The sequence below is a fragment of the Patella vulgata genome, chromosome 7, assembly GCF_932274485.2.
Source record: "Patella vulgata chromosome 7, xgPatVulg1.2, whole genome shotgun sequence".
NCBI lineage: Eukaryota > Metazoa > Mollusca > Gastropoda > Patellidae > Patella > Patella vulgata.
Window position 1 is genome coordinate 24,807,419 of NC_065885.2, and position 12,854 is coordinate 24,820,272.

General features: G+C 33.2%; 1 protein-coding gene across 1 annotated transcript; it reads left to right on the top strand.

Moving 5' to 3' along the window:
* The first annotated feature begins 356 nt into the window (after positions 1-356).
* On the top strand, positions 357-11,985 carry LOC126828303 (WD repeat-containing protein 82). The gene is made up of 9 exons (XM_050557995.2): positions 357-538; positions 2,850-2,947; positions 3,338-3,404; positions 4,821-4,920; positions 5,104-5,220; positions 5,538-5,693; positions 6,006-6,075; positions 6,896-7,038; positions 10,147-11,985. The coding sequence occupies exons 1-9, from the start codon at positions 378-380 to the stop codon at positions 10,174-10,176; spliced, it is 942 nt and encodes a 313-aa protein (XP_050413952.1). The 5' UTR covers positions 357-377; the 3' UTR covers positions 10,177-11,985.
* Positions 11,986-12,854: the final 869 nt, after the last annotated feature.

Sequence of the window (12,854 nt, forward strand, 5' to 3'; positions counted from 1 at the left end):
GTGATTGTTGGTGTGATTGTGGGTTAGGGGTTAAGGTAAGCACTGGGGCTAGATTTAGGGATAGGATTAGGGTTGGGATTAACGCGAGACCTGCTCTCGTGACCTATGACGAAAAATTGACCTGGCCTTATCATTTAGCACTAACCACCTGACCATGACCTACGGAGATGAATCACTCAGCAACAAAACAGCATAATTCATAAAAAGAATAATAAATTTTCATTATTGTAAAAAAAACCCTTATAATTAATAAAGGAAAATAATCAGGTAGAATTTGGTATTGATTATCTAATTCTCTATTAATTTACCAATACATAAACAATTAAAGCTCCGCAGCCATGTCAATTTCTCCCGCCATGCTTGTTTAGTGTGCAAGTATGAGACTCACTGACAATGTTGTGCGAAATCTTCGCGTTGCAAAGATCTTTCGAGAAAATACGGATCGTGTAAATAGCATTGACTTCTCTGCGAACGGTGAAACACTAATTTCTAGCAGTGATGACGATTCTATTGTAATTTATGACTGTTTGAATGGAACGTAAGTGAGACGAAGACAAAAAAATGTCGAATTGGAATTTCTTCATATTTTACACCGTACCGACAAACCAATTAAATCTATACCAGTTTAAACAAATACATTTTCAGGTTCCTCAATTAATTAAATACATCGTAAACATGTAAAGGCCCATTTCTTTAGCAGATTTGAATGCACATTAATAATAAAATAGCCAAAACCATTTATTTATATGGCGGTGGTGGCACCAGTCCGTAAGTAAGACAGGGTTTTTCCAGGGTGGTCACCCCCTCAGTGATGTAGGAGAGAGTCTGGTAAGGGACAACGTATCAACGAAAAACTGAGGTCTGTTAGTGTTGTACCTACAGATTGGTGTGCACATAAAAGAACCCTAATTGATGGGTGGGATTTGATATAAAAGTTGGCTGTAACTCTGCTGTCTGGGCGAAATTCCCCTCACGACTGGTACTGTATGAGTATGCCTGTTTTCATTAGCTCAGTCTGAGCAGAAAAGTAGGATGTTAAACTCCCATTTCATATATAACCTTTACCGTGCAGGACGATTTGCCCAATCTAACCGAATAGTAATTCTAACCAATTACTATACCTACCTCATTATTGTGAAAAACCTACAGAATACTTTGAATTATTTTTTATATCAATAAAAATGAGTTTAATTTGAGGAAAACTTGCAAAAAATGTTATGGTCAAAATCTTCCTATTCCAGTTGTCTCCCTTGACCACAAAATCCAAATGAAATAGGGTTTATGTTGTACTGTTCTGCAAGGTTCGCACACTCCTTGAAAATCCTGGAAAAATGAAAATGTGATTTCCAGTACTGGAAAAACAAGATTACTCCTGGAAAATTAACATTTGTGGTTTCTCCATATATTTTAAGATATAGAACTGAACGTAGTTTACAAATGTTTCTTCAAAAGTTCACAAGTTCATCGCCATAAATGGTCTTCATGCGTGAAAAACATACATTATGATGTAGAATTCTATACAGTGACTCCTGGAATCTGGTAAATAACTCCTGGAATTTTAAGTAATCTGAGGTTTGCACACCCCGGTTCTGCACCAACGAAGACATGCAGTGTATTATGAGGGAAATTTCAAACAAAACTATTTCTGTAACATGATGAGGCAATGCCATTAAAAGATGTTAACAGTATGCCAGCATAAGAGGTTAACAGTACTGTTGTGTTAGTGTTTAGAAAATAAATTTATTAGTGCAATGTTTTGCTCTTCAATAAACACAATTTTTCATTGAGACTAAATAGATATATTACCGTTAAACTTGTGCAAGTTTTCGGAGAGATATTGAAATATTTGAAGAATCTTGTTATTTTTGGATAATAATGTATTTGTTTGTATTTTGTAGTCCTTATTGGGTTAGAATTGGGAGGTATTTGATATAATTGGGTTAGTATTTCAAATGTTTGATCTACTGATACTATAATTAGACATTCCAGTTTACCTACAATATTTGCCAATCCTGGGATTTAGCTCATTAATATTGCAATAATTTATTTGTTCTGTCTTGGTATTTGGTAGTACATATCGTCCTGCCATTTAAATCGAATATCCTTTCAACAACAACGATATTGGCATAATTTATGTAGCCTGGTATATGAAATAGATGTTTGGCTTACTGTTTGCCGTAAATGAATTGAAATGGGGTTTAACGACCTACTTTCCTGCTCCGACTGGGCTAATGAAGACTGGCATACGTCATACAGTGTGCTATGAGGGAAATTTTGCCTGGACAGTGACACTACGGCATACTCTTATATTGAATTCCAACTGCCAAGGGATCTTAAACTTTAATAATGTGCACATGGGACCTTGGTTTTCCGTCCCATCTAAATGACTATACGTTGTCCCTTGCCAGACCTTCGGCCCTGCACCTCTGACAAGGCGGAACCACTCCAGAAAATCCTGATGAACTCTCTCGGCCAACACAGGTATCAAACACGGTACCTCCAGGTTAGTGAGCCAACGTCCTACCCACCAAGCTTGCCATAAACTTGATCTTCTAGAAGTATATAGTTGTGTGCACTTGTTGAGTATTTTTCAAATTATTGTCAATAAAGTCTGCAACTTTATACTGGCCTTGTATGTAGGTTTTTGGCCTAGGAATTTTTAATCGGAATTTTCTGATATATGGAATTATGGAATACAGTATTGTTGCCAGTTAAGGTCAATCATCTATCCCACAATATCTGGCCAACTCTTTCTATAGCCTTTTTTGCAGTATATTCAGTTTGAGCAGGAAACTAAAAGTGACCAACAAAAAGATTTCCAAAGAAATAATAATAAAATTTCTTTTCAGACCAAAGAGAACATTGAATAGTAAAAAGTATGGAGTTGATTTGATTCGTTATACCCATGCAGTAAATGCTGCATTACATTCATCTACCAAAGTAGATGGTGAGTTCACATATTTTCAAGGAAAATGCAAAAGAAAATATAACCACAAAATGTTCCCCTGAGGAATTTTCCCCTCACTGCTTTTTGTTTGTTCAGACTAAATGTAGTGTTGACGTGTAATATTTTGATTAGTTTATTACAATTGTCTTTGCTATTTGAAACCCATTCGTCTTCATTCATTGCACATATTTGGCAAGGAGGAGTAAGAGACCTAATCTAAGGGCTCATGTAAATGTTATTTATTTACCATGTTATAATAATAGTTGAATGAATATTCTTTGTTTCTGCTACTTCATCTTACTGTTTCTTTAGTTTCATAAGAAAGTTAGTTGCTAATGATCTATGGTGTTATTATTGAGGTATATTTTCTCATCTGAATTTTTATTTCAGACACAATACGATACCTTTCTTTACATGACAATAAATACATCCGATATTTTCCAGGCCATACCAAAAAGTAAGTAATCCAATGTAATCACATAAATTTGTGATACTAGAGTAACAAATAGTAATAGTAATAGGCGTGAACATTGCAATGTGTAAACTTCAAAGTGTCATAATTTATATTGATGCCACATTTTTTTTGATTAGTGTGTTTTTCCTAGAAGAGCCAGGGCTCAAAATTTGGTGGTTGTATCTAAAATCTTGTAGCCATTTTTTGAAAATTGTCTTAGACAGCAAAACCTCTCTAAGCACATTTTGTTCAACACCAAGGCCATTTTTGTCCCTAACCTTTCGAAGAAATCGCAGTGCAATTGGCGATACATATTTTGTCCGTTGCTAATCATTAATATGCCTGTCATTTTGGATATTCACAAAGATTTATCCACATTTCTCAACACTTTAAACGTGTATAAAATATCAAAAAAATTTTATAAACAAAACTGAATTCTCAGTGTGAGATTTTCTTCTCGAACTACCGAGACTCAATTCATTATACTATATGATACAGGGACATAACTCGATGAATTGGGACTATTAAACTGGAAATAGGGAATCAAGTAGTACCACTCATGTTGCAAGACATGTCAATTTCGAGTAATTATATCAGTATTCAATTTGAAAAAAATAAATTCAGTGTATCCCCCACGTATTGTAAATAAGAATTCCCGTAAAATATTATTGTTTATATCGCTTGTGTCTAGTTAATCGAGATTATTCGTAAAATACAGTGTGCGTCCAATTGAACAAAAATAGTTACACAAAAATAGCAGACAAAATTGTTTTTTTAACAAAGAAATAAGAATTGTTTTCAGACATAAGGCCTAACCAAAAATCTACATTCAGAAATGTTCACAGCTACCTGTAGCAGTGCTAAAATTCTAAAAAATCTTAAGAATGAAATCTAATCATTTGTTATAAATAATCTTGTTATTTAGGTATTTTATATTGAATCTGAAAAATTTGCTAATCAAATTTGGCAAAATTGGACTTTTGATTAGCAGTGCTTCTAATCATCTATGAAAATTTACCGACAGCCCTGAATACGATGTATTCCCAAAACGATTTAATACTGTTCAGTATCCCCAAAAAGACAGATAAATTGTAAATTTGCCAACACTCGGCATCTTCTCTGCAGTTGATATAAATGGGATGTGGTCTAAAGTCATTACCCCATATATTTTTTGCTACAATATTTTGATGAGCCTATTTTTAATCTGCTTGAATCCAAGACAGGAGATTATCTACTTACATTTTGATTTTCTTTTCTAAACTAAATGTTACCTAATCAGTGCATTTTTGAATGGGTAAAACCATGGTAAATTTATTTTCCAAAAAATGTAAATGACGTACAAAGACTTTAAATTTTAGATTTACTTTTATCTCTCTGTTGTCAGTATCTTCATAACAGTTTTCTTTTTTGACTTTTCAGAGTTGTTACATTATGTATGTCTCCTATAGATGACAGTTTTCTGTCTGGTTCCTTAGATAAAACAATACGATTATGGGATCTTCGATCACAAAACTGCCAGGTAAATATTACTGAAGTTAAAGAAGTTATTTCCCTTATAGGACACTGCATGCATAAAATGCCTGTCCTTAATAACCTTGTTGGTGCAGAAAAGTAGGACACAAACCTTATTTCATTTCAAAGAAGAAAAATTTTTGACGCATGAATTATTGTAGATCAGGACTTTCATTATTAAATTTTTCAGGGTTTAATGCATTTGTCGGGTAGACCTGTGGCATCGTTTGATCCTGAAGGATTAATTTTTGCAGCTGGAATTAACTCGGAAACAGTAAAGCTTTATGATTTACGGTCTTTTGATAGAGTAAGTACATGTAACGTTATATAAGGAAGTTTTTACATTTTTATCAGATTGCCTTTTTAGTCAAAAATGTCTTGAGATACATTTATTTGATTCTAGAAATTTATTTAAATGACATTTATTTGATTCTATCAATTTATTTAGATGACCTCTTTAGGTAGTTATTTAGATGACCCTTTTAGGTAGTTGTTGCTTTTCTTGGCAGTAAGATTTATTTCCTTCCATTGTATCACAGAAGACCTGTTACTTTCACACATATACCATAGTTATGATGAGTTGCAATAGATCAATGCTTTGAATAGGTTCAAATTGTATTTCAGGGACCATTTGCAGCATTTAAATTACCTCAGGATAAAGAATGTGATTGGACAGGTATTAAGTTTAGCCCAGATGGTAAACTTATTTTGATATCAACTAATGGACCTGTCCTTAGACTTATTGATGCATTTCAGGGAACACCTTTGCAGAATTTCACTGTAAGTATATTGATTGTTGTTATAATGCAATTATCTTATTAATGATTTTCTCCAATTGTATATTAGATTAAATTTTCTCCACTAACAATAACAAATGCTGACAAACATAATTACCATACAAATATATGGGGTACAGAATCCACATTTATGTAACGTAAACCTATTGGCCAATACTTGCAGTGGAGTTGATAAAAAGTCAGTGATTGATAGTCTTGATCCTAAGCAACTTTTTAGTATCTTAAACCTAGATTTAAAACTATTAATTTTTGTGTTAAATTGTTTGCTAGTAATAAATATTGATATTAATTCTAGGGTTTCGCAAATAATCGAGGACTACCCTTAGAAGCATCCTTCAGTCCAGATTCACAGTTTGTGTTTTGTGGTAAGTAAAATTTTATAAAGGTAACAGCAGTTATATGTAATGTTACCATTGACAAAGCCGGTTTTGTTTGCTATAATAGGTTAAATTAGATGATGATAAATGAATATATTAACAATTTGAGTCAAATTACTTGATTCTGAGTGAAGTTATGAATGTTTGAAGTTTTGACAAGAAATAGCCTAAATAGTCCTGATTGTCAAGTACCATTACTATGATGATAGACCTGAACTTCAGCCCTTAGTGGCATCCATATTAAAGTTTAACGACAACATGGCTTTCATTATCTAATCCCCTCAATATCTTAGTTATCCGATGGTCTGGAAAGTTGATTATGTGCTTTTTATGTAAATAAATGTCCAAATAACATTTGAAGCCACAAACAGACCAGCTTTAGGCAGGTTTCACTTTTACATAATGGGGGTTTGAATGGCTGAATGATTAGCGTGTGCGCACTGTATTATGAGGTCTGTCATTGAGTCAACTGGTGTGCTTTTGATTCCCCGGTTGTATGTGACATGGAGTAGGGCCGACTGTCCGACCTTGTAGGTTTTCTCTGGGTCCTCCGGTTTCCTCCCACTGCTAAAGAACCCTACGTGCAAGCAAATTATTGGAATAAAATTGAACCATGTTATTCCCGAAATGACCTAGTTTGTGTCAAGTGGACATTAAAGCCCGTTTCTCTCTTTTACATAATGCATCTTTAAATCATGACAGGACTTTCTGTTGCATTGAGGCTTTCAGATATTATTTTTTTTTGGTATGAACTCTATATTTCAAGTCAGGTTTTTATAAATATACATCTTTTTCTCCCCCAAATTAGGTTCTACAGATGGTAAGGTTCACAGTTGGAGTACTGAAACTGGTACCAAACTAGCTATTCTACAAGCTGATCATCCTGGTCCTATACAAAATCTTCTCTTTAATCCTAAATATATGATGATGGCATCAGCTTGTACAAACATGGTGAGTGTCCAAACAGCGTGTTGTATATATTTCTTAAAGTTACAATTTCATATTTTTAAGTTATATTTTTAAAATGTATTAAAATAAAGCCCTAAAATAGATGGTATCTATAAACAGTCCTACCTTGTTAAAGAATAATCCTATTAATCCTATAATTTACTATTACCAGTTGAGAAATTTGCAAAAATATCATTTTTAACTTCAAATTCAAACGTTTGAAGATAGCTATTCCATGGTGGGGAATAGGAAAACAAGGGAGGTAATTGTGTTATTTCCGGTGTGCAGGGATGTGCCCAGAAAAATATTCATGCCGGGCGGTAATCTTCGGCAGAAAATTATCAGGTTTTTTTCGATCGAAAATGCGCAATTTCATGAGTCCAGGGGTCAAAATTCACGACAGCACCGCACTGTAGTATTTAGTGAAATTACCGTAGAAAATAAATAAGAACTACGGGTGGCATCTTTAGCCGTGGTAATTTATTTAAGAATATGTCGACGGCAATTTGCCAATGTTGACACTGAAACCACCGTTGTATACCTGTGTAATCCACAGCATAATGGAAAATAGGAATTTATTAATTATTGTTTTGTTTCTTTCCTGAGTTCTTGTGACTGTATTTTTCTATCGAAAACACAAGTCAGCATTCATTCAGTCGTACCATGGAACGTATACGGTCCATTGTCGTACGCCTACTCAGATGGTTGGAAGTCAGGTTGCACTAGCAGCCAATTTTATAACAATTATGAATTCCACACTGACCATCTACACATGTTTTCACCTGTTTGTCACTAGTTTATAGCATTATGAAGTATTTATATCTAAATAAATAAAACACGTATTCCCCCAAGTCATCTGACCTAATTCTACAGTAACGTCACATGCAGGTGAATGGAATGGAGATGCACACGGCTCGTTGACTGGTTTATTTAATCATTTAAAAGGTTCAAAACAATTTCCAGAAATAAAGGCTATGAATATAATTTACTGGAAAATATGATCAAATCAAATAATAAGGTCGGGAAGAAAGGAATTCCAGGGGGCGTTACATGTCCGCCGCATGAAGTTCATGTAATATAATGACATGCACATGTGTGAAATCGTCTTTTGATAATCAAATTACAGTATTACGGATATTTTATAATCGGAATTCAACACCTCAACGGCGCAGTATTAATTTAAAAGTTTGGTACCATGATACTTATATTTGGTGGAATTTACGTGGATACGGATTATAGAATTGCACGAATCTATAAAAATAGTTTAAATAGCAAAAATAGTCGTCTGCTAGTGCTATTTTAAACAATAACGGTGCAGTAGGCTAGTTTAACCAGTCATGCTAGTTACATCGCACTGATGTGACCAGTTAAAAGAGTCTAAATATCAGATAACTCTGCGCATCAAATAATTTCGTCCAAAACGAACGTTATATTTAGATGTCTATGATACGAGGCCAGTTTGACGCGAGTCAAAATAATTTATTCAATTTATGAGATTAAAAGCAACAAATAAAAACGCTTTTACCAATTTAGATTATCTTTATTTACAAGAAAATGGAGGTGGGCGGAAATCTGCTTCAAGATATTTTTGCCGGGCGGACAATATTGGTGCTGGGCGGTGCCGCCCGGTAATTGTAATAGTAGGCACATCCCTGGGTGTGAAGATTTTTAAGTGTGAGAAAGATAACCTATGATCGTATAATAGTGAGTTGACAACCTATTGAGCAAAAGACATAGAAATAATTATGTTTTGACTTTCTTAGAAAATATGAAATTGTAACTTTAAATAAAGTTTGTGACATTATTAATGTAGAAATTGAAGACTTTGTCCGCCACTGAACTACAGTTGCCCCTCGGAGTGAAGCAATTATGACATCAGAAATATTTTAATGCCATCTTCGTGCTTACCATGCTGTTCATTTTCATGTGGACATAATATGCCGTGGCCTCTGTCCATTCGTGTGTCTGTGTTCATATTTTGTTTGTTGACACAATTTTCATCCGATTTTGATGAAATTTGAAATATAGGTTATATCCAAAAGATCTTAGTTCCTTTCGATATTGGCATGTATCGGTCTGTAATTTCACAGACAATCTTGTATTTATGTTGTGGACACTCTAAAATCACAATCTTTATTTGATTTTAAATACTGTTCAAATAGATCACCGTTATATTAATTACAGTTGAGTTTGAATTTCGTGAAAGTCTGATCAACACTGGTCAGTCCCCTTCACGCAAATAGTGTAATAAGCATGTAATACCAAGGTTGTGAACCCTCTAGAGGTCACAATTTTGATGAAATTTAAAATATATGTTTATATCCAAAATACCGGGCCACATCCCTGCTATTCATTACATAACATAAATACAAAAGCAAAAGACAATGACCTGCCATAAACATGTCAAAGTTAGAAGTAAACAGTAAAACAAAGACGCAACAAATATTTTATTTTATTATGTAGTATTCTATAAAGTACTGTAAGTCATACAAATTTGATTCAAAACACCCTGACTGACATTCAATAGTCGGACTCAACAACTCTCCAAGTTTGGTTGTTTTTTTTTTTGAGTTTTTTTTTACAAAAATTTTATGTGAATCCTTTAGATAAGCAGCGTAAGCTCTTGCGAGAATCCTTGTGCGAATTAGATTCAAACCGTAACATTCAGGAATATTGCCCCAAATTGTGCAAAAAGTCAGGTTTTTTTTTTAGCTTGTTCACTGTCCATCTCTTGCAAAATTTGGGTGCATCTTGCATGGTAACCACTTGTTTTACTTTCCACGCTCTCATCAATTGGATTTATCTCACAAATATGCATATAAGACAGAAATAAAAGTTTTATTTGGAAAGCGTAGGTGGAGGTTACTGTGTTGACAATGGAACACAAAGTTGTTATTTCTCAATATTGGAAGACAGATTAACACTTAAAATCCCATGCAATAGACAATTATGTTTTTGACCAAAATCAAAGAGATTGTGCTGTTCTAACAAAACTGCAGAATATCTTATGATTTGAACAAATAATTATTAAAAGATGGATGTGTGAAACATCTAATTCATCAGAAACTTTGTTAGGTTTTAAAATATGAAAAATATTATTTTATGTTTCAGGCATTTTGGTTACCATTAGTGGATGAATGAAGATATGTTGAAATATGTATGAAATATAGAGATGCAAAAGAGAATGTATGCAAAATAAGTTGTCCACACACAACAGAGTCAATCCATGCATAACAGAGGCAGCAATACATTCAATTGTATATATTATACAAAACATCTATGCTGTCTATTAAAGACCCTAAGTCCTAGTGAGTGTCCTTAGATGTAAGCAAGATGGTGGAAATAAAATTTTGTGGAAGATTTGTCAAGTGACAAGAAATAGTTGTTGACTGTGTAAATAATGATATAAAAGTTGATGAATGATAGACTATATGTGTGTTGTAACCTCCGGTATTATTATCAGAGGACAAATTTGTGTTAGAAGTCTGAAAAATAGAACTATATCTTCCGTTTTGTAATTATTTCTATGAAAAGTAGCAGATTAAAAGGAATGTGAAGTTTTAGTTGAGAAATAATGTTTTGTGTTTGAAATAAGAAACAAAAAAACATTATTTTTAATCAATTTCTGGTGCCGTTCTACTACTCAATTGAAATTGTTCATAATTTTCTGCAGGAATTTTTATCTTTGTTACTAGGGCTATACTGCCATTTGCTAATTTTTATATTGTATTTGTATTAAACAAAGGTTTCCAATTCTATCATCTGTAAATTACCATTATTCAAAGCCAATATAGCAACCCACTTCATACTAAGGCTTATTGACTACCGGTACCATATAAAAAAGATATTCAGTAGACTTAAATAAAAGCAGTCATAAATGACAATACTCCGCAAATCCTCAAGAAAATATGTTCTTTTATTTTCAGAAAAGCTATTCATTTCAGGAAAAGTCATAGGGGTACTCCAAAGAACATTCTGAAATTGAAATCTCTAAATCCCTTGATTGAGAGTTGTCAATCAAGTCAATCAAGTAAAATGCACTATCTGAATATAGTACGTTTGCAACCATACATCCATTCATCGTGCTGTAATGTAGAATTATGCAACAATTCTGCACAAACCACATCTGTTTTCGGGACCAGCAGAATTCAATTCTGTGTCCTTCAATGTCATTTTGAAATATTCCCGACTGTCGATTAAGTACCCCTCTTAGATATTCTGTTTGTTTTGTGGTTTCTTCACCATGTTCATTACATCATGGTTTCTTGTGTTACATTAGTGCATTATTAGTTGTTTAGTGATTTTTTACAATTTAATAGTAATGGAAAATGTTATTCTGGTAAATTATTTTATTCATTCTTCTGTCACCTCTCCCATTTAACTAGTAAATTTGTCTGTTTATTCAATCCTATCATTTTTTCATCTCATCTTTATTATTATTTCATAGAATTACATATTCATTTTTATTTTCATTTATCATCATTTGTTTTTGTACAAAGTGTACATATATAATATATACATGTATATAGATAAATAAACAAAATGTTGTAAACTAATGTTTTGTTTGTTTTATAATGGATTGCTTTTTCTTACAATGGTAATTCTGTCTGGTTATGGAGAAAGCAACATAATGTTCCAAATTTCAGAGTAGTGTATGCTTATAAAAAAATGCATGACATTGGAAGGTGTTTAATTCATGAAATTTTACTATTTCTTGTCTACTTCATAGAATGTAGATAAATTATGATTTATTTATGTAAACTATATTGGTATTAATCATATTTTGAAAGCCAACGAACTTCCAGTGTCCTGCCATATATATAATACAGACCTCCTTAGAGCTCATTGAATTATTGATTATTAATAGTTCAATTAGCCCTAGAAAGGTCTGGAATGTATTGTATATTTTTTTTTACAGCAAAGTCCTAAATATAGATACATTATTTGAAAGTCACTTTATTTTGTTATTTATTGTGTTTGTCTCCACCTCCCCCCCTCCATTTGGAAATCTGGCATACATTTTACAAACACCATACCAGCTTATGAGGGCATAGATGTCGTGTATAAAGTGGTGGAAAAGAAAAGATCCTGCCTGTAGTATGTCGGGCATCCTTGACTGGTGAAAATGTCAACTGGTAATCTCGCAATAGACTCTATTTGTATGTATGTGCATGTATGGTTAATATTCCTTATTAAACAGGCATTATGCAAGAGCTAAATCTGTCTATTGCAGGTCTTTCTTTAGGGCTGAATTAACACTTGATGCCATCGGATGGCTGCGATGTAAGTAAATTTAAATACGTTTTTTTGTAACCGTAAAAATGACTTTATCATAACAAAGGTAGTAATGACAATTTTCAGCATATTCTCTTTTCATTATCTATTTTTTTAACTATTATAGCTAGTATTGCCAGCTCTTACCTAATGCTGCTATAATAATGTCTACATTATTACATATAAAGTTATATTTATAGCACAGTTGAAGCGTGCTATAAATGACTTGTAACACTGACTCCTGCTCAATTTGTTTGTTGTTATTGCACAGAAAACCCACCCCCACTTCTCTATATGATTTCTACTAAAACTAGTGTAAACCAGCAAAAGAGTGCAATAACATTGAACATGTCTAGTTATTGCACGGTTAAGCTCCACCCAATCTACAAGAGGGAAAACAATCTGCTTATTCAACGAAAAGAACAAAGGAAGATTTCTCGTCCATTCAATTAAAATTAAAGATGCACTATTATATATCTCATCAATTATTTATTTGCATGTAGTTCAAGTCAGTGCAAATAATGGTCTGTTTTTAATGTGCTATT